Raw genomic sequence first — 23,984 nt, 5'->3', positions numbered from 1 at the left:
AATGGTGAAAGAAGTATGCAGTTTCTTTACTTACGTAAAGTACTAATACCACACTGTGAAAATACTCTGTAACAAGTAAAAGCCCTGCATTGGAAATGTTATTAAGTAAAAGTAAGTAAATATAATTAAGAAAATGTACTTAAAGTATTCAAAGTAAAAGTATCTAATGCAGGAAGATGTAAAAACAAAAAATTTAAAAAAAAAAAAAGAAATTTTTATAGAAAGTAGTTGGCAATTCATTTTCTGTCAACTGGCATATTGATCAATCAACTAATAATTTCAGCTGTACTTTTATAATTTTTTTGGTATTTTTATTTATATTATATATATATATATATATATATATATATATATATATATATATATATATATATCATATTTTATGCAAAAATCTGAATTGTAAAGTAACTAGTTACTACAACTGTCAGATAAATGTAATAAGTAAAAAGTTATAATATTTCCCTCAGAAATGTGATGGGGTAAAAGTATAAAGTGGCATGAAAAGATATGCTCAAGTAAAGTACAAGTACCTTAAATTTGTACTTAAGTACAGTACTTGAGTAAATGTACTTCGTTACATCCCACCACTGATCCTATGTATGCAATTCAAAGATAATGCTGCACTTTCTCTCAAATTAATTTGGTTGCAGATGTCCAGATGTGGTTTAGTAGTAAGGCACATGTTGGTGCATAACTGTTTTGCAGACTTTGACACACGCAAACACGCAGCTCTGTGTGTGTGAGTGCGTTCAGTCGCACGCTATACTTCTTGCCTTGCTTTTTCTACACCATCAACTTACTCCGCCTGCGCTCTCACACAGCACTGGCTGCCTGCTCCAAGGGCCATGAAAAACATTCGGCTTGTATGACAAATTTATTTTTAGAATTTTTTTTATTCTGGAAAACAGAATAGGGGCAATAGTCTGTGAACAGAAATATTTTCCCTCCAAAGTCTTTTTTTCTATTTTTCCATAGTCATACAGACTCAGAAATTACTCAAATCAAGTTTTATATTTTAACATACTGACTAGGAAGCCTGTCATGAGTTAAACAATGTAACTATATAATAAACATTTTATTATATATAATAATATGTTAAGCTGCAAAGAAACAGCAACTCAGTATACTCTACTTGCAACTGTTTTCAAAAAAATATTCCATTGTAGATTTAAAAAGGTTTTTGTTTTGCTGTATTGTGTTTTTAATGCAGTTTTTGCTGGGGTGAAGCTGATGAACCTGCTAATGTCTATGTTTGACCACAAGAAAATGAAACAACTAGGTAGCTATATTTCATCTAATACAGATATACTGACATTCACAGTGTGGGTTTTTAGTGACAAAAAAAAGGAATTTTCAAATTAAATTCTGACAGCTTTACATTCTGTTTCTTACCTCCAAGTTCTTTTACATTCAAGATGGCATTTGGAAATGGCACTGCTTTGATGCTGAAACCTGAGGGGAAAAAGATGAAAATCCATCATTGTAATGACATAAAGAAACCTGTGTTTGTGTGTGTGTGTGTGTGTGTGTGTGTGTGTGTGTGGACGGCACATGTTAGGAGAGATGGGAATACATGTTGAGGAATGTTGGCTAGATTGCTTTTTTTTAATAGTGAGAATATGTCTAAAAGAAATTTGACTTTAAAAAAGTTCCACTCCATCATTTAGTTTCCCTCCGGATATTTAGTGTACCTTTTCCAAACCACCAGCTGGTAAACACACAGAGGACTGACAGCATATTTGTGTTATAAAAACGAAAGAAAATAACACTTTGTGTGGTCCGGGTAAGCAAAACAGAAAAACAAGAAAAGCTAAACAGAAAAGTGTTTTGTTCTACGTTGGAGTTAAAGGAGGATAGAACTAATGGCTAAAGTGCTACCATGTATTACGTGGTTTGTTTCTGCGGTTGCATACGGTGGGAAATAGTAAAGACACCCACTGAAGGAAAAGATTTAAAGCTGCTCAAATTATGCTAAATTGTCTTGGTGGGAACTCCTTTCCTGGAAACATTCACAAACAGGAGGAGAGATGGGGCAGACAAACGATTATGATTTTCTAAACATCTGAATTAACTGCTAAATGTGGTTTTTAAGTACATTACGACAGTGCAAAATCATGAGGTAAGAAGTGGGGGTAACCGCAGGAGACTTCCTCCTCATTGTTCATCATGATCTTCTCTCTCTAGATGTTGGCAGACACAGACTGTGCTGACAGCTAAATCTCATTTCAGAGAAGTGTGCTAAAATAATTCCCTGCTAAGGAAACTAATCGGCATATTTTATCTATTAAGGCCTGCTCAGCAGCAGACGCAGACAGGTGTTCAGTCCCTTGAACCAGCCCCTGCCACAGAGACAAACACACTGGCGGTTACCGGATGCACTTTTGGGAATAACATTATATTTAGCTTCTACTGGTAAAAGTGCACAATGACTAAATCTAAAATAGAACTTCTGCAACAGCTCAAAGCTGACTGCTGACAAAGCCAGGGGAGGAAAAAGGAATGTCAGAGTCCTTGAGGGATTGCATTGCGTATATGGAAAGCAGAGCGCTGACTACCAAGAGAATGATGTTCTAACTCTAAAGCCTCCTCTTCTGGACATACTTAACACCAGCCTCCCACTTGACTAGAAGAAAGAAGCTGAGTATTGGCTGGTGAGACACAGCAGAGCGTTTCTGGCATGAGCGCTGGGACTTTGGAAGACATACTGAAGACATGCTTCCCCCTATTGGAGAGCTGTAATACCTGGACAGTATTATCTATCTGATGATTCTAATCCAGAGGACAACATGTTCTTGAAACATGAAAGCACTCGAGAGGCTTGGAAAGCTTGCAAGAACGCATGTGAGGGAATGAAGATGCGTATATTCGAGGAGAGCGAGTTCTTCTATTTAATTTGGGTTTTTACTCTGAAGGAATGCTCTCTTTCCAAACGATGGATGCGATGTGCACGTACCTGTTGTGGGAACGATGCCGTCGCTGCCCTCACTACAGAGGCGTGAGAGCAGGCTGGTCTTTCCAGCACCTGTCAGGCCAATACACACGACGTCATACTCTGGTCTCGGTGGCGGGGGTCCTTTACAGCACAGTGCCCGGAAACACTAAAACAAAACAAACAAAACAATGATTGTTAATTTGAAAATATACCAAATGCCACTAATGCAGGTGCGGTGGCAATAGCAACTATACAATTGGAATTACAACAAGTTCTGCCTTTAAAGGGACAGCTCAAAAAACAAAATTATGGATTTTTCCTCTTACCTGTAGTGCTATCTATAAATCCAGATTGTTTTGGTGTGAGTTGCCGGGTGTTGGAGATCTCGGCCGTAGAGACATCTGACTTCTCTCTAACATACTGGAACTAGATGGCACTTCAATGTGGTGTTCAAACTAATCGGCTGCTTGTAGATCAAGGTAGACTGTGGTGCATATCTATGTAGGAATATGGACTGTTTTGTATGCACAGTTTTCTTTGTTTTGTTTTGAATAACTTATTTATATTTATGTATTTTTTTCTTCTGCGCAGTGATACATTTCCCGAGAGTTGTTCAGCACAGAGAAAATAGTTCCTACATCAAACTGCTCATAACAAGGTCTGTGGATGTTCTTGTGTACTGGGGCCACGATTTCTGGAAAGAGACACTGCTGTTTTGTTTTTTTTTTGTTGTTGTTTTGTTTTGTTTATAGACCACACACAGAGTGCCATCTAGTTCCATTATATTGGAGAGAAAGCAGACATCTCCACAGGAAATATCTCCAACACTCAGCAAATCATCCCAAAACAATCTAGATTAATGAATAGCTTTACAGGCAAAAAAGAAAAATATGTATTTTGGATTTTAGAATGAACTATCCCTTTAAAATGATTTAGTATAGACTCTTATATCACAGCTGTATTCATATGATGAAGCAGAAAACCTTACAATTCGTCACATAACGGGTCTGGTCTATGAAACACATCCAGATTGTCAGTTGATGTAAGAGGAGCAAAATGTTTAACCGCGTCCCACCAGAAAGAATTTTTAAAAAGACAGAGCAATGACAAATAATAAAACCACAAGATGCTTTGCTTTTATAACTTTATGTATTCATGTCATATGGATTAAAGGTCTACATGACAAAAATATGTGAAAGAGAATAGAGCGAGTATATAGACGCATGCAGCTGAGCACTGCTGCGACATGTTTTTGTCTGCAGTGTCTGTGTGTGGACCCCGTCTGACTGGGCCCTTGTGGCGGCCAGAGTCAGACCTGTCACTCCATGAATCACGGCCTGGGACTGAGGGCCTGCTGTGAGACATTAAGGGGCAAATGCAGTGTGAACCGTGAATGAGATCTTTAAACTTGTGTGGGGAGATCAGTATCCAAAACTAAAAAGAGATCTCTTTTATTAGCAAGACAGGAACCAGTCTGGACAAGGCAGGGCAGACACACACAGACACACACAGACACACACGCACACACTCATTCCCATCTACTATATCACATTTCAGGTGGAAGAACATCAACGCAAGATTGCTTACTGCTCTTGTCAGGGGACGACCCTGTGCAACACACTGCTACTCTGTTCAATCAAAGACTCTGACAGGAAGGAAAACACACGCACAAGTGTACACCAACTGCTGCACATCTGTGCGCACATTCTCCAGGTGCGCCTGGGCGTGCCATTACAACTCTTACCTCAGTGGAGACGCAAACAAATGATAGAACCAACAAACATTCTGTATTCTTTCTGCTAATGTTCAAGATTTAGTCAGGGTTCCCACGCATTTTCATGAGTAAAATTAATTTAATTTAATAATTTGTTTCTTTCCTTACTTGCCTGGCGTTTTTTAAACATACCAGATTCAACCTGTATTCAAACATAATTTCAACGAGCGGGCAACACGGGCAGAAAACAAAGAAACGTACGTGATGGTGAATAAAACATTTCAGTGCATATTAGAGCTACATTCAGTCAACAGCTACAGAAAATAAGTTTGCTGTTATGTTACATAAGAAGATTACTGTGACAATTTCATTGAACACAACATAAATTATATGACTTTTCCAATACTTTCAATATTTTTCTGCTAATTCCATGACTTTTCCAGGTTTTTAATGCGTGTGGGAACTCTGTTTAGTACAAGACTACAAGAATTCCAATTGGAAATGTAATTTTAACTGGAAACTTCTTAAGATTAATGAAGCAAAATGAACAATGGATTTTCCTCAGAGTAGCAGGGATGTCTTTAAACCATCTTTCATATTGGAGAGGAACAAGAGAGCAGCAAAGAGTCGCAGCCTCGATTCTTCCGCATACCCCCAGACATCAGTGACCACCAGGGTCAGTTTTCAGAGCCGTGCCAAAACAGAGCTGCCGTTTGATGGAGATGTGGGGAATCTGCTTCAACAGAACCAGACGTCGACTGAGCAACCCGACCCCCCCGACTCCTAGGTGAACCCGCCAGTCTGCTCAAACAGGAAACATTCTCCTCTTCCAGAAAAATGGTAAGATCAGAAACACACGCGCGTCAGATGCAGGAACACATGTAAAAACTTGGTCTGATGAGGTCATTTTATTTTCTTCCTTTCCCTCTTCTCTACCCCTCGTCACCTACCTGCCCTGAAGCTACATGTAAAGACTTCGGCAGAGGGTGAAATCTGCCCGTCAGCTGTCAATCCCCCAAACTGACAGATGATCTTTCAGAGGGGTTGAGATGGAGCGAATGGGGAACTGGTGTAGCTGTGAAGTTGCTCGCCACGTCCCCAAAACGCTAAGAGCCATACATGCCCTTTTTCAGCGCAATGTTGTCTCTATTCCTCATGTCACTGCATATTGGAACTGATTTGTAAATGAAGAAGGTTCGGATGCTTCCTCCTCAATTGTGAATAAGGTTAAGCAAGTGTTCTTCATAAATATTCATAAGTACTACCCTGCCAATCACTTACGCTACATCAAATGGTATATTTTAAGGTATTCAGGTACTATTAAGATTCAGAATTTGCAGTTGATGTTACTTTATTGTACTATTTATATTCTATGCAGAATCTGAGTTTCTGCTGTTGTTTACAAACTAAAGAAATTAGAGATAGTTTTTGTTTAGTTTTTACTGAATATCTGCAGGCAAACTCTTACTTTTATGCTGACATATAAAACTTCAATAATTTTAATATTATTATAATACTATATATATTATGTAATTGTTGTTTTTAGAATTACTAGTGAAATATCTTTAAGCATTTTTGTCTTATTGGCAAGAATATTGTTAGCGCAAAAATACGCTGTAATATTGTTATATTATTTTAGGCCCATACCGCCCAGCCCTAATTTGCTTGCCTAAATTATCACGGACCATATCGTTAAAGTAAAAAAGTAAATTTTGGGGGGAAAATAGAGTGTTAAGCATCCTCAATTACCCAAGAAAAGAAGATAAAACATTCTTTATAATTAATTTTGTAATGATTTTAACAAAGTACGTCATACAATAATGTAAGTTTAGCAATAAAAAAACATATATTGTTGCTTTTCTGAGGGATATTAACTGAAACCCTCAAAGCACTACTCACTGATTCAACTAACAAAAATGCTCTCAAGACACTGGATATTCGTTTGTCTTACTATATTTTTGTTTGATGTAATATCCCCCTGACTTTTTTTATTGTTTTATTTGTATATGTTAAATTGTACACTGAAATTTTGTTACACTCTGTTGGATAAATAACGACCTTTTAAAAAGTTATTAAGTTTCTATGACATTGCTATTTATTAACCCTTTTGTAAAATTTATCAGAGGGTTGCTGCCTCGCCATGTGAGAGCAGACAGACAGGACAACTCCCACCGCCTCTCCCTCCACGTACAGTGCAGATTTCACAACCAAAAGAGCATCCTGAGCGTGACCCCGGGGTCCCTCTGCACACAGTGGCCCCTGTGAGAGACAGAGAGATGGGAGCACCCACCTCTGGCCCTCCTTGACAGCACAAGATTGACGAGGCAAGTTTGGTCAAAAGGCTCACAGGAGAAAAATAAATATGTCCAAAGGCCTTTGCTTACCTCGCCCCTCCCTGTCAACCACACACTCGACGATCTGCGAGTCTGTGTGCTGTGTCACTGAGACTCAGGGCTCAAATGAGACCGCCCGATGATGACTACCTCTATAAATCTCTGCGAGGCATCCAGACCAACAGCTGAGATTAAAACTGGAAATTGAATTCAACATACACAGTCAACAGTTCCCTAAATGTTGTTTGAGTGATTTACAGACAAGCTGGAAGTGATGGAGTTCTAAAAATATTCTCACATGTGCTGTCACATAGAAAAACATGTGCCTATTGAGGGATTGTCAGCTTTACTTCCTTGTTTATTAAGGCTACTATTTAAATGCTACTATGAGGCCATCTGGGCATTAAAAAGAGGGCAAAAGAAAACAAATAAAAACTAACAACCCCTTGCCAAAACACTCTCCATAAAAGTCTGCCATTCCTAGATTTTATTGATTGGCTGCCACTTATAGGATTGGACATGTTTTAATTGTGCTTCCCTGAAAGACCCGCCGAGACATTACCTCACTGTTGTTGTGAAAGCTGATTAGCTAGGCTATATGTAAATGAATGCTGAATATAAATATCACTGAAGACATAGCCAGGCTGTGTTTTTTTTTTTTGTTTTTTTTTTTTTTTAGATGAATGTCTCCTTAAAAGATACATGACAGAAAGAAGAAAAAACAGCCCCCACAGGCCTCCAGTTTGAAAAAGATGTCAAGACATTTAATGGGTGACATAACTGGGCCTCCTGGCAGCGGACCAGAGCTCAAGCACACAAGAACAGGAGCTGAAGAAGGCACCACTGCTGGTCTACCAGTATTTGTGTTAGGGATGTCCTGATCGGTATCCAGCCCGGCTGGCGCGTTTTTTTTATTGATTGGGATTAGTTATCTTGAGCACACGCCCTGCCTGATCCTTTGTTTACATCTGCCTTCACACAGGTCTCATAAACAGAGAGCATGACTTGCAGCAGATATTCAGGTTTTATTATAAAGCTGCTACACCAAATAAGAAGAAACTGATTATTTTTCATGTTCAACTTCAGCTGCTACACCACTTTAAGTGGAACTGAATTTTTTGTTGGTCCTTTCTAGTCAACTAGTTTTACTACAATGCTGTAATGAGCAGAATTGTTATTGATTTTTATTTGTTTTGACTGGGAATGCTTAAGTTTAAATATAATTTTGAAGAGGAATTGTGATTATATTACTCATTTATAGTAGGGGTCAACGGATTATAGGCCTGGCTGATTATCGGAGCCATGATTTGGCATTTTGCCAATTATCTCTATCGGTGTTTTATTATAATGATCACCAATAAAATTAATTAATTGAAAAGTGGAACTTTTACTTCATAAAACGTTATTCATTTTTAAAAAATACATTTTCACTTCACTTTATGAAAAAAAGTTGCTGTGAATTTGCTGTATATGATGTTGAAAGCCTCCGTTTTGGTTAAACATTTGCACAAGGTATTTAAACAAAGTTTTGTGCTAGAGTTTGTTACATTCCCATTTCTAAATATTGGCAGAAAGATTTTCATTTTTATTGTAAATGCATATCGGTTCCACATATCGGTTATCGTCTCATTAACTATTCATGATCTGTATCGGTCCGGAAAATCCAGATTGGTCGTTTACTTTGTCATTTCATTAAAAAAAAACAAATGCTGCACTAAGTGGAATTGTGATAAGAGCCATATAAAATATTTTTAGTTTGTTTATTTTGTTATTTTGTAAAAAAATGTATGTATGGATGCAGATATTTTCCATGTATTGCATTACATTTCACAACTTTAAACTACTTGAAGTGTGCACTGTGCAGCTGTCTTATCGAAGTAAGTGCAAGTATCTGATAGGGACTGGAAAACAGTAGATTTCAAATGACTCGGATCGGGGGGAAACTCGATCAGTATAACCCTAATCTGTGTAAGGAGAGGTAGGTGAGCAGCTTCATAACTCTACAGACGCTGAACTTAGTATCATTTAGCTTCACATAAACAATGAGGGAGCACATCAGTGGTACGAAAGGAAAATAATTACCGCACCCCCTTTTTCTCCAAAGTTTTCCTTCAAAGTCATACCACATGCAGCCCAACCAACACCACCATGGAGCCTGCTGACCTCAAGTGACCGTCTGCTGATTTGCATACTGTTAACACATGACATATTCAAGGTTATTTGGACTGTACATGAATGGAAAGAAGATCAAGGCACAGGGTTCAGCCACTAAAAACTGAGGGTTCAGTTGAAGTTGAAAACGCTCACAGAAAACTGTTTTATCAATGAGCCAGAACAGAACCCATCGTGTTGCAAATTCACCTGACGTAGTTGGACAGAACAGGAGCCAGGCTCTTTTTAGAAAACCACTTTGTATTTTTAGAGGTAATAAATGTGGGTTAGAGGGAAGCCGCTACCACCGCAGCAGACTAGTTCGTGTTTCACTTTCGTACTCTCTGGCTACTGTCGAGACACCACAGGATAGGAAAATGGGCAGTGGTGTGACAGCATGTTTCCAAATTGAGGTACCCCAACAAGCTTCCAGTTTCTATGGTGTGGTTTGCTCCTCGCTTCAGTTGTGAAACAGCTACTAAACATTGGGGTCTTCAAAGGATACATGAAGCATTTGGCCTACAAATACTCCTGCTGGGTATAATGATATTCACTGTCTGTTCTGCAAGAGTGATACGCTGCAGGTGCACTTTGATTTTCTGCGTATGAACATACATAAATACTAATAGTAATAGAACAGGGACTGTTTCTGCACAGTGCTGAAATATCTAAACAGGTGTGGAGCATCAACTAAAGCTGGGTCTGGAATTCTCAGGACGACCACATAATTAATCCAACGTCTTGCCCAGAAAAGGTTAGCAGTATTTTGGGACCATTAGGGTCATTACATAGTATTGTGTTTATCCAGATGTTTGGAGGACTTATCCAAATTTAACAAGTCCCACACTTACTACACAACTGTTTCAGTAGATAAATTTAGATACAAAGAGGGGTGCACCAATTGTTAAATTTTGTGCCGATACAATACCGAAGTTTAGTATTTTAAAAAATGGTTGATAGTCAACATCAATACTGATGTTTTATTATTGTTTTTATTTATTACCTGTTTTGTGAGAGTTAAAAAAAAACTCTTCATTATAACAAATAACTGCACTGTTTTAAGTAATTCAGTTCGCCATACCTTTGATTGCACAAAATTTCAATAATGCACATTTATGAGACAAGTCTTAACTAACCTTCTTTCACATGAAGAACTTTTTTTTTTAAATAGTGGTTTAAAAGTCCCTCTCTAAAATCTGTTCAATGATGATGTGAAAACAGCAAAATATGTATCCATAAAACAACTGTATTCATTTAAGTGTCTCACCAAAACTTTGTTGTTTAGTCATGATGAGGCTTTATCAGGGCAAAAACAAGGTGCTTCCCCAGACATGTCGATAGTGAGTTTACTGCATCCTTTAATCCCTGCGGCATCCCGGGGAAGATCTTTGTTCGTCCCGAACACTTTGTTTATTGTCTCAGGAACAACATTAGTTTGAGCCCTGCTTTTTACCCTGCACAAAATTCATGTAACACAACAGAAAAACATCAGCCACTGCCATTAAATGTCACTGTATTTGCCCACAGGCGGATGGCAGTCAACAAGGCATATATCAGACAATACTGATGTGCGACCAGTAAATTGGTGCATCCCTACAACCATAACATTTCACAGAAATACAGTAAGAAGGTGCACATTTGGCATCACTTTGCATTAAACTCCTGGACACTTCAGCAAGTCATTACAAAGCGTTTCCAAAAATATAAGTCATAAGATGTCTATTCAAACTTATAGTGCAGCCACAAAAATCAATATAGGATGTTTTGAGTGCCGGAGCAAGCAGACAGTGTGTGCGGATGTCAGAAAGTATGTAGACCTGCAGAGGTACTTTGAGGGAAACTTTTGCTGAAATATTGAGAACATGGTTTATCAGTGCTGATCAATGATTAACCTCTCTCATTGGCATCATGACTGCCAACAAAAAACTCAACACAACAGTGAGGCAGACTCATTAGGCATACACATAAACTGAGGAGTGTATAATGAGTGAAAATCACACATCATATCATCATCTTGTTAAACAATTCACTCTGGGAGTTCACCAAAAATTCCTACAAGATGGTGTGGGGAAAAAAAAATTATAGTGCTCTGGTTTATAGGGAGTAAGTGCCAGATGACTGAGTCACCTGAACTGGGCTTAAATCTTGCCCACATTTTGGCATAAAAAAGGTATGTTCATCTGGAAACTATGGCTAAAGGAAATCTGTTGCCAAGATGTAGATGTAGATAATATGCAGGCTACCCACAGCCAGCGTAATTCTTAAGTACACTTTGTTTCACATAAGCCTCAGACACAAACAAACTCTGTGCCCTTACAATAAAAACCAATGCAAAGAGTCGTGTCCTTGCTCAACACGCCTGCATTGCGGCACACTTCCTCTTGAAAGGTAGGTTACACATCAACTGATATGTTTGAACTGTTTGCACTCTGCCCAGCGATGGTGCTAATGAGAGTAATAATGCCTCTTAAAAACTGCAGTATCACATTTACCTCCAGGCATTTCCAATAGCGGGGCCGGCGCACCAAAAAACAAACCACCACTTCCTCCTAGGCTGCCAATTCAAACAAGCTGGGCATCTTGATTTCCCAACAACAGGGGAGCTACCGAAGGAAAGGAGGAGGAGGAGAAAAGGAAAAGGACATCCGAGACACTTGCATCTGGGAGTCATAGACAGACAGACACGGGACATGGACGGCAAGCAGGCCGTTCTTATTTTTCCAGACCAAGTGTCGGGACAACACTTGTGTGCAGGGCTCACTCCTGACCTTTGGAAATGACAGTCCTTTATATGGGCGTCCCGGCGGAGGAACGGCGCTAACAGATATGTGTGTAATACACACCAGCCACAGTCATAACACAGGCCTGCAAAACCAGCCGTAAGCAGAGGGTGGGAGCGGAGAAGGGCATGCGAGAAGGCAGTCTGTCAGGGATGGAAGGAAGGGTAGAGGGGAGCGGGGGAGGTGGTGGAGGGGGTGTACGGGCAAAGGGGGGGAGGGTGGAAGGGGCACATTCATTCATCCTCATTCATCTTCTCCCCCCTTCAGTTGTTGTTGTTATTTGCCGCTTTGAAGCTGGATGGGGGGTGCACGGTGGGACACAGTGTGGTTCAGTACAGTGAGGGAAGGGGGTGTGTGGGGCGCACTGCATGCCATTCTCGTTAAGGGGTGAGAGAGACATGCTAGACACACAAGGCTGCTCGCTGGACTCTTCCCATGCTTAGTTGTTACCGCGCCAACCACAGACGGCTTCAGGCCCGGGTCCCCGCCACTCCTCGCCAAACCACCCGCCAGCCTTTATAACACAACACATATTTCCAAGACATGTGGTTGCTAAAGTCCTCCTGATGTTTTGATAACACCTCCTCCGCCAGCCATCTAACCACAACTGCCGCCACCACTCGCCTCTCGTGGCAGCGTGTTTCCCTCCCTGAGGGCTAAGGCTAGATGATACCGGAGGCATGATGCTTGTCGCTACAGGAATGATCGACTGGTTTCTTAAAACCCTTAATTGCGAGATAAAGCAAACAAGATTTGGCCGTGACACGCTTTCAACTGTGGCCGCGGGGTGATGAAATACAAGATTTACTGCACTTCAAAAATGATGGCCAACTAAGGACACTAAACAGGTGCCATTCATTACCCCCGCATCAGAAATAGATCCCTGTACAAACACAGACACCTACACACACACACACACACACACGCAGACATACACTGAAAGAGTACACTGGAACATTTGGGGGATACGCGTCACTCCCACTCCATGCCTCGACAATGCCCATCCAGTTGTTTGGAATGTTTTTGATGCGCTGAATGTTGAAAATGTCTACTGTTGACTTCAACATCTGAAAACACAATATCACGCAGACCTACTGGACTGAAATGACAGACACACAGCAATTATAAGATGACCCTGTCTGCACCAGCTCAACATCGCGTCTGGTGAAGTAGACCGTGTCTTACTTAAGTCGACAAAACAACCCACAACCCATTATGCCTGCGTGTCTGTGTGTGCACGGGGAGGCCCTGTTTTAAAGCTGATTTGCTTGTCACTGTTTTGCAGGCACATCATCCCCTTATTCTGAAGCAACATCCTCTCTCCCTCTCTCCCTCTCTCTCTCTCTCTCTCCCTCCTATCACCCCCGCTACCCAATTCATTCATCCCACTTCTGTCTGTCTGGCCCTCGTTTCAGAGCTCGAACACTATTGCCCTGACGCTAAGGTGTCTGGACAAGGAGACAAGCTGGAACACACACACACGCACACACACAGAAAGCCATAGAGTGAAGTTAGAGCGCCCCCCAGCTTTCTGTTGGAATACACTGCATCTAAAGGGAAGGGAGAAAGTATGCATTGCAGTAACTTAGTTTAAAGAAAAATAATAATAATAATAATAATAAAAAGGACGAAATTCAAGCAATGGCATCCACAAACAAACTCGAGCACCAGTGGCTCTACAGTCTGGATGAAAACCGGATGGAGCTCAGCTCAGGGTGGGTCAAAGATTAAAATAATGACATTTTCAGAGAAAGAAAGCCTGTACTTGTATCTATTCATAAGACTTTGTATAGATCAGGTAGGCACACCGACATGGACAAACATTTGTCTGGCACCACACCATCGTGGAAGCTTGAGAAGCAGTCTCATGTCATCATTACAGGCAACATCAAATCTCAAAATGTTGCTTTTTCTATAGGAATGCCACAAGTGGGCAGTTACTTTGCATCTCTTGATCCTTTGGGGGGGAAAAACAAAGATAAAAAACAAAAAATCAAACAAAATGAACAAAAGCCAATAAGCTAAATAACTCTAACATATTGCATTTTCTGGAATCGCTGCCATCTCTTTCTTGACTGATCATTAACATGTGAGACACAGGACAGAGGAATGAGGACCGGAACATTTCCACGGGAATCAGCTTCGTCACAGTGAGCACAGTGTTCCCTAAAACAAACTGGAAAACAGCTGAGTGCCGCCTGTTATTTAGGGACAGAGGTGCAAGGTGGAGTTTCATCTGACTGACTGACTGAGCTGATGTGACCGACTGACCGTCTGGGGCGTAAAGTCCACTTTTTAAGAGACAGGTCTAGACTATGGGGCAAGTTTTCTGAACAACAGACTGGAGCGGCCCCCCCGCTCCCCTTCTCTTCCCCTTTTCAGTAAGCAGCTCCAGTGTTGGCCTTCTCCTATCTGGCCTGACATGGTAGCTTGTGACCCTGCGTGGTTGAGGAGGAGGCCAGATCAAAGGCAGAGGAGCAGCCTTGGAAAAACATTTGGGCTGAGAATGGACGGGATATCTGTCAGGAAGCCTTTCCCACTGGGCTCACTAGTGCTAGGGCCCAGGGATCGGGTTACCGTCCAAAAAACGCCGACATGAAAGAGGGGGCGACGCTAATCCGCATACATGGGGCTCTCTGTCTGTCCTCCACTCGCACTCCACCACCACCAATAATGTATCCCTTCTTCCCCTCTGCTCCTCACCCTCTAAACTCTCGACCACACTGTGTCACCCCCAAAGTACACCAACCTAACACGCCCCTACCCCCCCGAGCTTCTATGCTCCACCACCTCACCCTCGTCCCCAACCCTTCACCCCAAAAACACTCAAGCTTCATCACAGAGGATTAACAGGAAACCCTGACACAACCCATTGTTAGGAAGGCAGAGGGGGCTTGGGTGGTTTTGCCACCCCGAGCGGGTCTTTTTTTTTTTTTTCACTGGGGTTGTGACACTTTTAGAGACTGGGGCACTTCATGGCCTCAGCCTTCTTACAAACCTCCCTGACGTACACACACAGCGACTTCCACCTCTCCTCCCAGTTGCAAAGACGAGGCCCGGTGGCAGGCAAGAGTTGTTCAGGGGCTGAGAAATGAAGGATGGAGAGAGAAAGAGGATGGAGCAGGGGAGGGTGCATTTGTCGTGGGATAAAGCCAGAGCTCAGGATGAGGATGGTGTATATGTGTATGTGTGTATTTGTGAGGCAGGGGGGTGGAGGGGGTGTCAGTGCTGTAAATCTTGATGTCACTGACAGGAAGACTGTTGCGGACCATTACCATAAATCTGACAAACGCTAATTTGATGGGAGGCTGTATCTGTCTGGTCAGGGACCAGTCTAGACGGTCCTACTGAGGGGTCCTACAGTGTAGCTCTGTTTGTTTCCAGCACCATCTGGATGTGGCAGTAAGTGCCCGCTGCTGTGGTTCACATGCGCACACACACACACACACACACACACACACACACACACACACACACACACACACACACACACACACACACACACACACAGAGAGAGAGAGAGCCTTCAAAGTGCACCTCTCCTAAAGCTGTTGCAAAGACTTTGACCTTTACGTGCCTGAACAACAACATGAATTTATTTTTGTAATGCAATGACATTAAAATCCTGCATCACTGCAAGCAAATCCTAGAACAACAGGTTAACTGTTGAAAGACTTTTGTATGTCATCTTCTACATGCCAATGTCAGGGTCTATCTTCGCTGGTCTTTAATTTTTCTTGTTTTACAGTGTACTTACAGCATATATTTGCCTACTTTTAGTCCTTTCTTGTAGAAACTTATTTTTGTGTTTTATATTGTTTGTTCTGGAGTTGTATATTCTGATCTTGTATTTTTGTTCTATGTTGTCTGTCTGTAACTTATGTTACTGCCTTTCTTGGCCAGGACACTCTTGAAAAAAAGATTTTTAATCTCAAGAGGTTTTTCTGGTTACATAAAGGTTACATAAATAACATGAATAATCTTAATTTATTTAGGTAGTAAGGGTTACATTCCTTAACAATGAAAACCCCTTGTGTTGCTTTTGTCAATAATTACCGTAAAAATTCAAATATAAGCCTAGTCTGTTTACTAGCCCGGTGTGGCTACACATTTTGACAAATAAAGGCCTGTCTCAATTAGAGGCCCGGTTATCATGCAGTTCATTTATGATGTATAAAACCATGTTGCTGAAAGGAGATAATGTTACATGGCTGACCAGATAATTCATACAAATATAAATGTTTAAAGTTTTGTCAATACAGATATACTTCGCACATGGTTAGCTTGTTGAGATTCTCCACAATTCATTCAGTTTTTTTTACTGAAATCATGAGCACCAAAGAAGTAATACCAGCAGAGTAAACAAGAGAGATGCAAAGAAGTGGTTTAAATAAACACTTTGATTGCATTTCCATTTTTTGCTGAGCAAATGTTTTATGTAAAAGGAAATAAAAACGCATCCCTTAAAGATACCTTAAAGATACCTGCCTGTGAGTTCAGTGGTTCAAGCAAATAATAGTCCAGGCTATAAACTGAAGTTTTATGGTAAATGTAATATACAGTAGATTATTTTTAGAAAAGCACAACAGAGTGAACAGCAGAATGTAGCAGTGAAGCAAGACGACATTTTCTGAAAGCAAATATTGAGGATGCTAATGGTAAAAACTTCTAAATGGCCTCCTGAGGTCATTCAATATCTTTATTGCTTTTACAATGTGCAGTGAAACTGCAACTTTGCAGGCCTGATCGACATTTTGCTGATATCTCTGCTGCGTGCAAGTCCGCTCAATTTCCTGTATCAACATCAATGGCACGGACAGAAAGGTCTCTGTAAAATTTATAGTAGACAGACGTGCACGACAAGATATGTATTCCAGAGGAAATGTAGCAATTTTAGACCTACAATACTATTTGCCCTTATCTCCCAATTCCGAAACTGGCCCCAGTAACTGAAAATGTTACTGGCACCTGACAGCTACATCTGAAAAAATCAGTCACTGAACTCATCAGCCATCAGTCTGATGAGGATAAGCTTCTGGGGTCACCAGCCAGTATTTTGGGATATCCAGGCCAAGACTTCCTCCTTTATGCACCAGTCATTTCAGCTAATCTTGATAAACAGATATCTACATATGAATTCAGATAAATACATAAATAAAAAGTTAAATTGTACTCAGTTTTAACTAGTGGTTTTAGTCACTTTTGCTCTCCTCCCAGACTCTTAACCTGTTGCTCAAACATGATTGGTCTATACTACTCGGACAACAAACAGACAACAAAACTAAAACACTTTCAGTCCCATAATCTCGTTGTGTTGCCTACAGATACTGAATTCATATACAGATATCTGTTAATACAGATCACACAAAAATAGTCTAAATACAGAAAACACTAAAAACATGAACAGGCGAAAGAAGGCATGAATGAAGAATAATTCCTGATTTTAAAAGCTTTACTTTGTTGTAGGGGTCAATATCTGCCCATTTTTTTTTTACAAAATCTGTCATTTTTAGGTCAAGGCAAAACTACCACCTACACTTTCCAACCTGTGTCCAGGAGGATATGCACTGATTCATACGGATTACCTCAGGGACACACTAATGCTTACAAGGCCACCAAAATCTTGTAACAGAGACCATTAAATCCCCAACAGAGGCACAACCCCAAATCTGCCCTTTAAATAATGTTTTATAGCATCCATAACTCTTGCACTGTAATACCTGAGCTAGTGTTTTCCACCATTTTTCACAAACATCTCCAAGTAAAGTTTCAAAAAGTTAACAAATACATCTAATATTTAGTTGAACCAAATTTTCTTTTGAGTTACTGCCCTTATGTTCCCCCTCTCAGCAAGCTGGACCAGAGTTCACCTGAGGAGAACCTGGGACAGATCCAAGAGCACTGAAGGGTTCAGCCAGCGCTGCACGGGCTCCATGCTTGTCCCATTCAGAGGGGCCCAAAGTGGGCCACAGTGCACACTAGGGTTGAACAATGTCTCCCTATAGCCTTCGACTGACACTGTTTCTTACAAATGTAGAAATGTCCCCTCATTAACAAAGTTCAAAAGCTCTGTGTCCGCACACACCATTTAAATTGAAATTCTAACAGCCTAAAAGAAGAAAAGGAAGCAAAGTAATAAAGAACAAATGGACAATTTCTCAAAGAGCTTACTCATATGATGAGTAGAAGATGAAACAAGTCTAATGGGGAAAATATTGATAAGAGAAATTTAATCCAAGCAGCAGGTCCACAAGACATGCTGAGGGGACTGAGGGGCCACAGCTTTTTTTCCCCCTGACACATTTATCAGTCTGGAGCCTACCTTGGAGCTCCTGTGTGTTTCACGACATTTACTGGAAAAGTACATTAGGTAGAGAATGAGGGGGACAGCATTAAGGGGCCCACCCACAGGACTGTTTTCATGTTACCCTCTCTTTGTGGAAGAAAGCAAGAGGCTGAGGTGGTGGCAAGGCAGCTGCATTCACAGACAGAAGACACCTTTGCTCCATGGGACATCCAGAGGGTAGATAAGGGGGCCACAGAATTGAGGGGCTGAGGGGGTACCACTGGGCGCCATTATGGTATATAAATCTCGTAACTGGGAAGGGTGATTAGCTTGGCTGCATTAGCATACGGCGGCGGCAAAACTTTGGTTTCCTGGGCACAGTGTAGGGCAAAAAGATGTTTTTCTGCACCCATGTAGAGGATCAAAGCTTGAGGGGCCCCCTTTTGAAGGCCCTGAAACCAGTGTGCAAGAACCAAGGGGGGTGGGGGGCGCCCCATCTCATAGACATAAAAAGGGTGGGTTGGATGGGGAGGGCACTTGTCCCACTTACATCAGTTATGGCACATTTTCATACAGCATCTATCTATCGACGACAAACTCAATTTTTGATAAAAACAAATCTTAGGGCCCCTGTTCTCCCTGAAACAAGTGTGGGAAAGTTTCAAGCTTAAGGACATTGTCATTAAACGTGAAAGACCCCTCCCCATCAACTATTTCTAGGCCCCTTTGAGACAAAAAAAAACCTGATGGGGACCAACCGAACAATAAATCTGTTTTTATACATTGTGCGGTAGCTGAGAATTAGGTTGATGAGTGGGGGGGCGAACTGGAAAAGCCTTTTCAATGCAAATAGATTCTCACAGGATATGGAAAATCTTTGATTCTTTAAAAGAGTGAACTATCCCTCACATCACATCATACAAACAAGGCCAGGGCCATGACGATCATTCATAACGTCCCCAATGACCTTGTTGAACACGTCAAAGTGTGCGGATGAAAAGGGAGGAGGAGAGAAAAGCTTTTTTTGGCAATCAATGACAAACTCTAGACACAGAGCGAGAGAATCCCTCTGTTCCACAAACGCTGAGCAGCAATGGTAGATAGGCCTCTGGAGGCTCTTAAGACCAACAAAATGGAAAAGCCATTAATAGGAACCACAAACAGTGACGACAAGACAAGAACAGAGGGACATTTTCAGGAAGGGAAGCGTCATGACCCTCGAGTATTGCTAGACATTAAGGGAACACAGAGTGGTTTCAGCAGTATAAAAAGAAATTAGTCATAACACATCAAAGACAGCTGGATATGTGCTGTTACGTTTCACAACTTCTTGCAACAGATGGCTCTTGTCTCCTTATTGCTAGTCAGAAGATGCGGGTGTCTTCAAAATTTCCCTCAAGCAATTGAGACCAATTTTTTACTGTGCATTTCTTTTGCAGAACATTTCACAGGTGCTGCAGAGACCTACAGCTTTACAGTGAGGTGAAACTCTACATGTGTGCAACTGCTACAGTTATGTCCTCTCAGGTCAGGAAGAACTTTTCATAGTCTCATATCCAGATGGAGCGTGTCCGTGTCCAGTCGAGGCAGATTCCAGCTCACACCTGGCACTAGAATGCGTCTCAAATGCATCAGAGTGACCACTTGTGAGCAGATTTTCTTTTATCTGTGGAAAACTGTGACCGTTACGAAAAGAGCAAAAGCACTTTTGCATTTGGCCATGCAAGTAGTGGTCGGCACTGATGTGGCTTTGGTATCATGCCTCAGCTTTAGACTTCAGCCAGCTCAAATTGTTGAGTTGTTCTACACTGGCCAGGCAGCACATCAGTTTAGTCAGGCACATCATATATGTCATTACATCAGGGTTCATACACACAGGGGCAAGTCAAATTCAAGGACTTTCAAGTGCTTTTTCAAGCACTCATTCTTATTTTCAAAGATGAAATTGTTTTCTCCATAATCACCTGTTGCAAGAGAATTGTGCAAATTCGGAAATGGACCAGATGCTTAATGCTGGAATGAAACAATAATAATACTTTAATGCAGTACTTGAAAGTGTGTACCATATTTGAGTTTCTATATATTCATCAACTAACACTTTTGTGCCAGTACATTTCCTGAATAAAATGTATACTTTTATTCCACTACAGGTGCTGTATGTTACAAAGAAATACACTGATTTCTTGCTTTTTCGTTAACAGCATTCACTTGTACTTTCAATTCAATACTTAAGTACATTTAGCATAATAGTTAGAGTACAGTTAATATTGGATACTTTAAGACTTTTAATCAAGTAATTTTCTAATAGGCGACTTTAATTTCCACCAAACTCATTCTCTGGAGAGACATCAGTACTTTAACTCAAGCGTGGCTTTCAGATACTTCATCCACCAATGCACTTGCTACCAGGGCCTAAAATACTTATTATTAAAATTCAGGCAAGTGATTGGCAAAGGAAAAAAAGCAGTAAAATACACAGAGTGCAGAGCACAACAATGCAGTCCTCATCTGGAACTGACAAACTAAAAAAATTAATTCAACAGCTCCACCATCAACAATCAGACAAACACAACTGCTTATGTGCTGATGAATTATAGATCAAAACTCATGCTAACGGCTGACGCTGCACCTGTGTGTGTTTTACAGGCTAGCAAAACGTCCTGGCACCGACTATTCACTGACGTTTACCAGCCTGTTGGTGCACCGATCTCATACAGATCATACTGCATTAAAAAAAAAAAAAACACAGCTGTACTTGGTTTCCTAGTTTTAAACATGAACCGAATATGTTTTGTATTCTCTATTATATTTTAAAACACTTTTCCAAGGGCCAAGTTAAAAATATTTCAGATTTTGAAGGTATTCCAGTTCTTAAATTTCTGAGTATCAGATTCAAGCACTTAAAGCACCTCCCACATCCACATGGATTACATGGATCCCTGAACACTTCAGAAAGTCTGTGTCAAAGTTATGCTTTGGTGTGAACACATGTGGTCTGAGACATCACATTGACAATTTTTTGCCTTGTGTTTGGGAGTCTGTACTATTGAATATTTGTGGTTAAATTTGAATAGTTAACTCTCCGAGTTGAGTTAAGCAGAGAAATGTACTACGAAAGGCCTACATTGTTATCCTCAGAGTGATTAAAGTTAGTACTTTCAGAAAAACACTCACATTTTCTAGAGATACATAAATTCTAGCTGAAACAAATAAAAACAAGTCTCTTTATTAATCATCTTTGAAATCAAGGAATATAGTGCAAACATAGTTCAGATTTTACTACTTTTTAACAGAAATACTAAGCACTGAATGAGCCTATTTACAAGGCTGTATAATGGGATCACAGCCATATGCTAAGTGGTCTGTCAGTGTTTAAGTGTGTTTTCCACAACAGAGACGCAGGTCCTCTTAAACCACACACACACCTCTAGTTCACACACTGTTGGCTTTCACTTGATTTCTGGCATTTTAATGGCTAAAAGCGCCTGGTGCAGCCCTTCGCTAAAGAGACTTATACATGAAGCCCAAATAAACATCAAGATTTAAGATCAGCTTTGTTGTCATTTATACTATTTACAGGGCAAGTTCTCAACATCACATCCAGCTCGTGGACGTAGCAAAAACTGCAAAAAGGGTAAAGTAATATATCAATTATGTAAACATAACGCACACAAACCATGAGAATATACTGCACATTTAATAAATGATCACAGCTGAGGGTAAAAATAGAAAAGAATTGCACATATAGGATAAGATTGCACATACACAATAACAGTGTTGTCAGAAATATTGTTTTGTCTATCCATATCAATTTTCAAAATTTTACACAGTTTAAATACTCATTTTCCACAGTATTAATACACTGTTGCCATTTGCGCTTTCTCCCTCTTGCTTGTTGTTTATGTTTATTACAGTCAATCTGTTGTTCTCCGATCCTAACCATGAAAAAAAAAGTTCCCGCTGTCATGCTAGCTTTCTTATATTTATATTTAAATTGAAATTTATGATATTCATTTATACAGAAATTTGCTCTTTATGTCGAATTTTCCCCATGGTATCAAAAATGGTGTTGAATATCTATATTTGTGGGATACTGCCTCAAGGTTAGAAATTCCTGTATCGTGACAACATTGTACAAAAAAGATTGTACATATAGGATAAAATTGTGTGTGTGCCTGTGCCTGTGGTGGTGGCATTCATATTACATGCTATCAACCTACATTTATAACATGGTGGAGGGCTCATATAACTCATATTTCCTTCTATAGAATAGAATAAAATAGAATAGATCTTTATTGTCCACAAGGGTGGGAATTTGTCTTTAGCATGCTTTGGTCTTAAAAACAAAACAAAACAATTTGAAACAATCAAACAAACTGAACCAAATCCTTTTCTTTTACGATACGCAGAACTTCTTTTCAAAACACATCACAGGCTGCGATAGAAATCACAATTGCTGACCATCTTTAGTGTGACTCGCCAAAACAATTAAAACAATATGTGCAATGTTCACTGGAACACAGAACTGTTCTAGATTACACTATCAGATTTATCTGATGCTGTTATACAACACGAACTTTCATGTATTACAGATAATTGGTGATTGAGAAAATTCTGTCGAACATAAACAATAACAATGGGGATGAGTCACCAAAGCCAAACATCTGGCGGCATTTCACGTCTGGGAAATCACAGGTCGTTCTGTGCCATAACCTCGTCCATGGCACATGAATCTTTGAGGCTGTGGGGCGTTTCGCCGCGTTTGTCGGAAGTTAACCAGACACATTGTTTTAACCTTTGCCGGAGGAGCCTCTGTCTCATTCCCAGGGGCTGGCTGTGTAAAAGGGTCAATGACTTCAATAGGCCTTCATTAAGCACAGTTAGTGTCAACAGTTAATTATGCAAATTAGGAGACCCCTCATGTGGTTTGTGGGTCCCTGGCCTCCCCTTTTCATTGCAGCCTCACACACACACAAAAAAGTACCACCCTGCAGACACACACACACACACACACACACACACACACACACACACACACTCCATATAGCACATACATTCTCTTACACACACTGTATGCCTTTCATACATTACTCTTCCTCCTCACTCATTTCTTGTCAGGAATCAGAAACGAAGTGTTATGGTGCCGATACATAAATGGAGGCCAATGAGGCCCCTGAAGTCTCCAGTGGCTTTTCTTGCCATCAAAGAACCTCCGGAAGGTTCTTGCTGGGTGAAGCTGAAAGCCCACCAAGTTCTCCTCATCAAGACTGGGGAGTGGGGGGCATCAGTGCCCCCTCAAAAACAAAATGGAGAAAAAAAAACCTGCATCAAAACAGTCAATTAGGCAAAAATGCATGACAGCCAAATTCGAGCATTGTTTCTGTGATGGTAATGACAGGCCTTTCGCTCCTCTGCCTCTTCCACACATCTGATGTCTGCGGGCCCCTGATTTTCAAAGGCTGGGAAGCCATCAGTAATTAATAATCACACGCTTTGGGCCCCTCAGTGGTGACTGGCGGATTCTTTGTAGGCCTCAAAAACCTCAAATCCACTTTCACCTACCTCTTCTCACCCCATCGTCACTCGTTTGTAACCATCTCCCAAATGCCTCTGTCACTGCCTTCTATTTGGTTCAGGTACATTGTTTATCCACCAATTCGGGGGTCTTCTCCATTGTAGGGGGACTGTTATGGGCGCCAACTTTAACCAGCTCCCCCCCAACCCTCCATCTAAACCCGTTCACCTCCCGCTAATTGTGGAGAGATAGGGTTGTTGGGGGTTTGGCTAG

The 23,984-nt window shown here is 40.7% G+C and overlaps 1 protein-coding gene across 4 annotated transcripts in view; it reads right to left on the bottom strand.

The window, feature by feature from the left end:
* Window positions 1–23,984, bottom strand: part of arl15a (ARF like GTPase 15a) — a 135,827-nt gene that overhangs the window by 79,703 nt on the left and 32,140 nt on the right. For all 4 annotated transcript variants that reach the window (XM_042487491.2, XM_088076538.1, XM_088076537.1 and 1 more), the window contains exons 2-3: window positions 2,954–3,098; window positions 1,393–1,452 (exon numbers count right to left, since the gene is read on the bottom strand). In XM_042487491.2, the coding sequence (XP_042343425.1) occupies window positions 1,393–1,452; window positions 2,954–3,098 (205 nt within the window). The remainder of the gene's footprint in view (window positions 1–1,392; window positions 1,453–2,953; window positions 3,099–23,984) is intronic.

This window comes from Plectropomus leopardus, chromosome 4 (assembly GCF_026936395.1).
Source record: "Plectropomus leopardus strain MGB_pleo_1.0 chromosome 4, ASM2693639v1, whole genome shotgun sequence".
Taxonomy (NCBI): domain Eukaryota; kingdom Metazoa; phylum Chordata; class Actinopteri; order Perciformes; family Serranidae; genus Plectropomus; species Plectropomus leopardus.
This window is presented reverse-complemented; position numbering and strand designations above follow the sequence as displayed.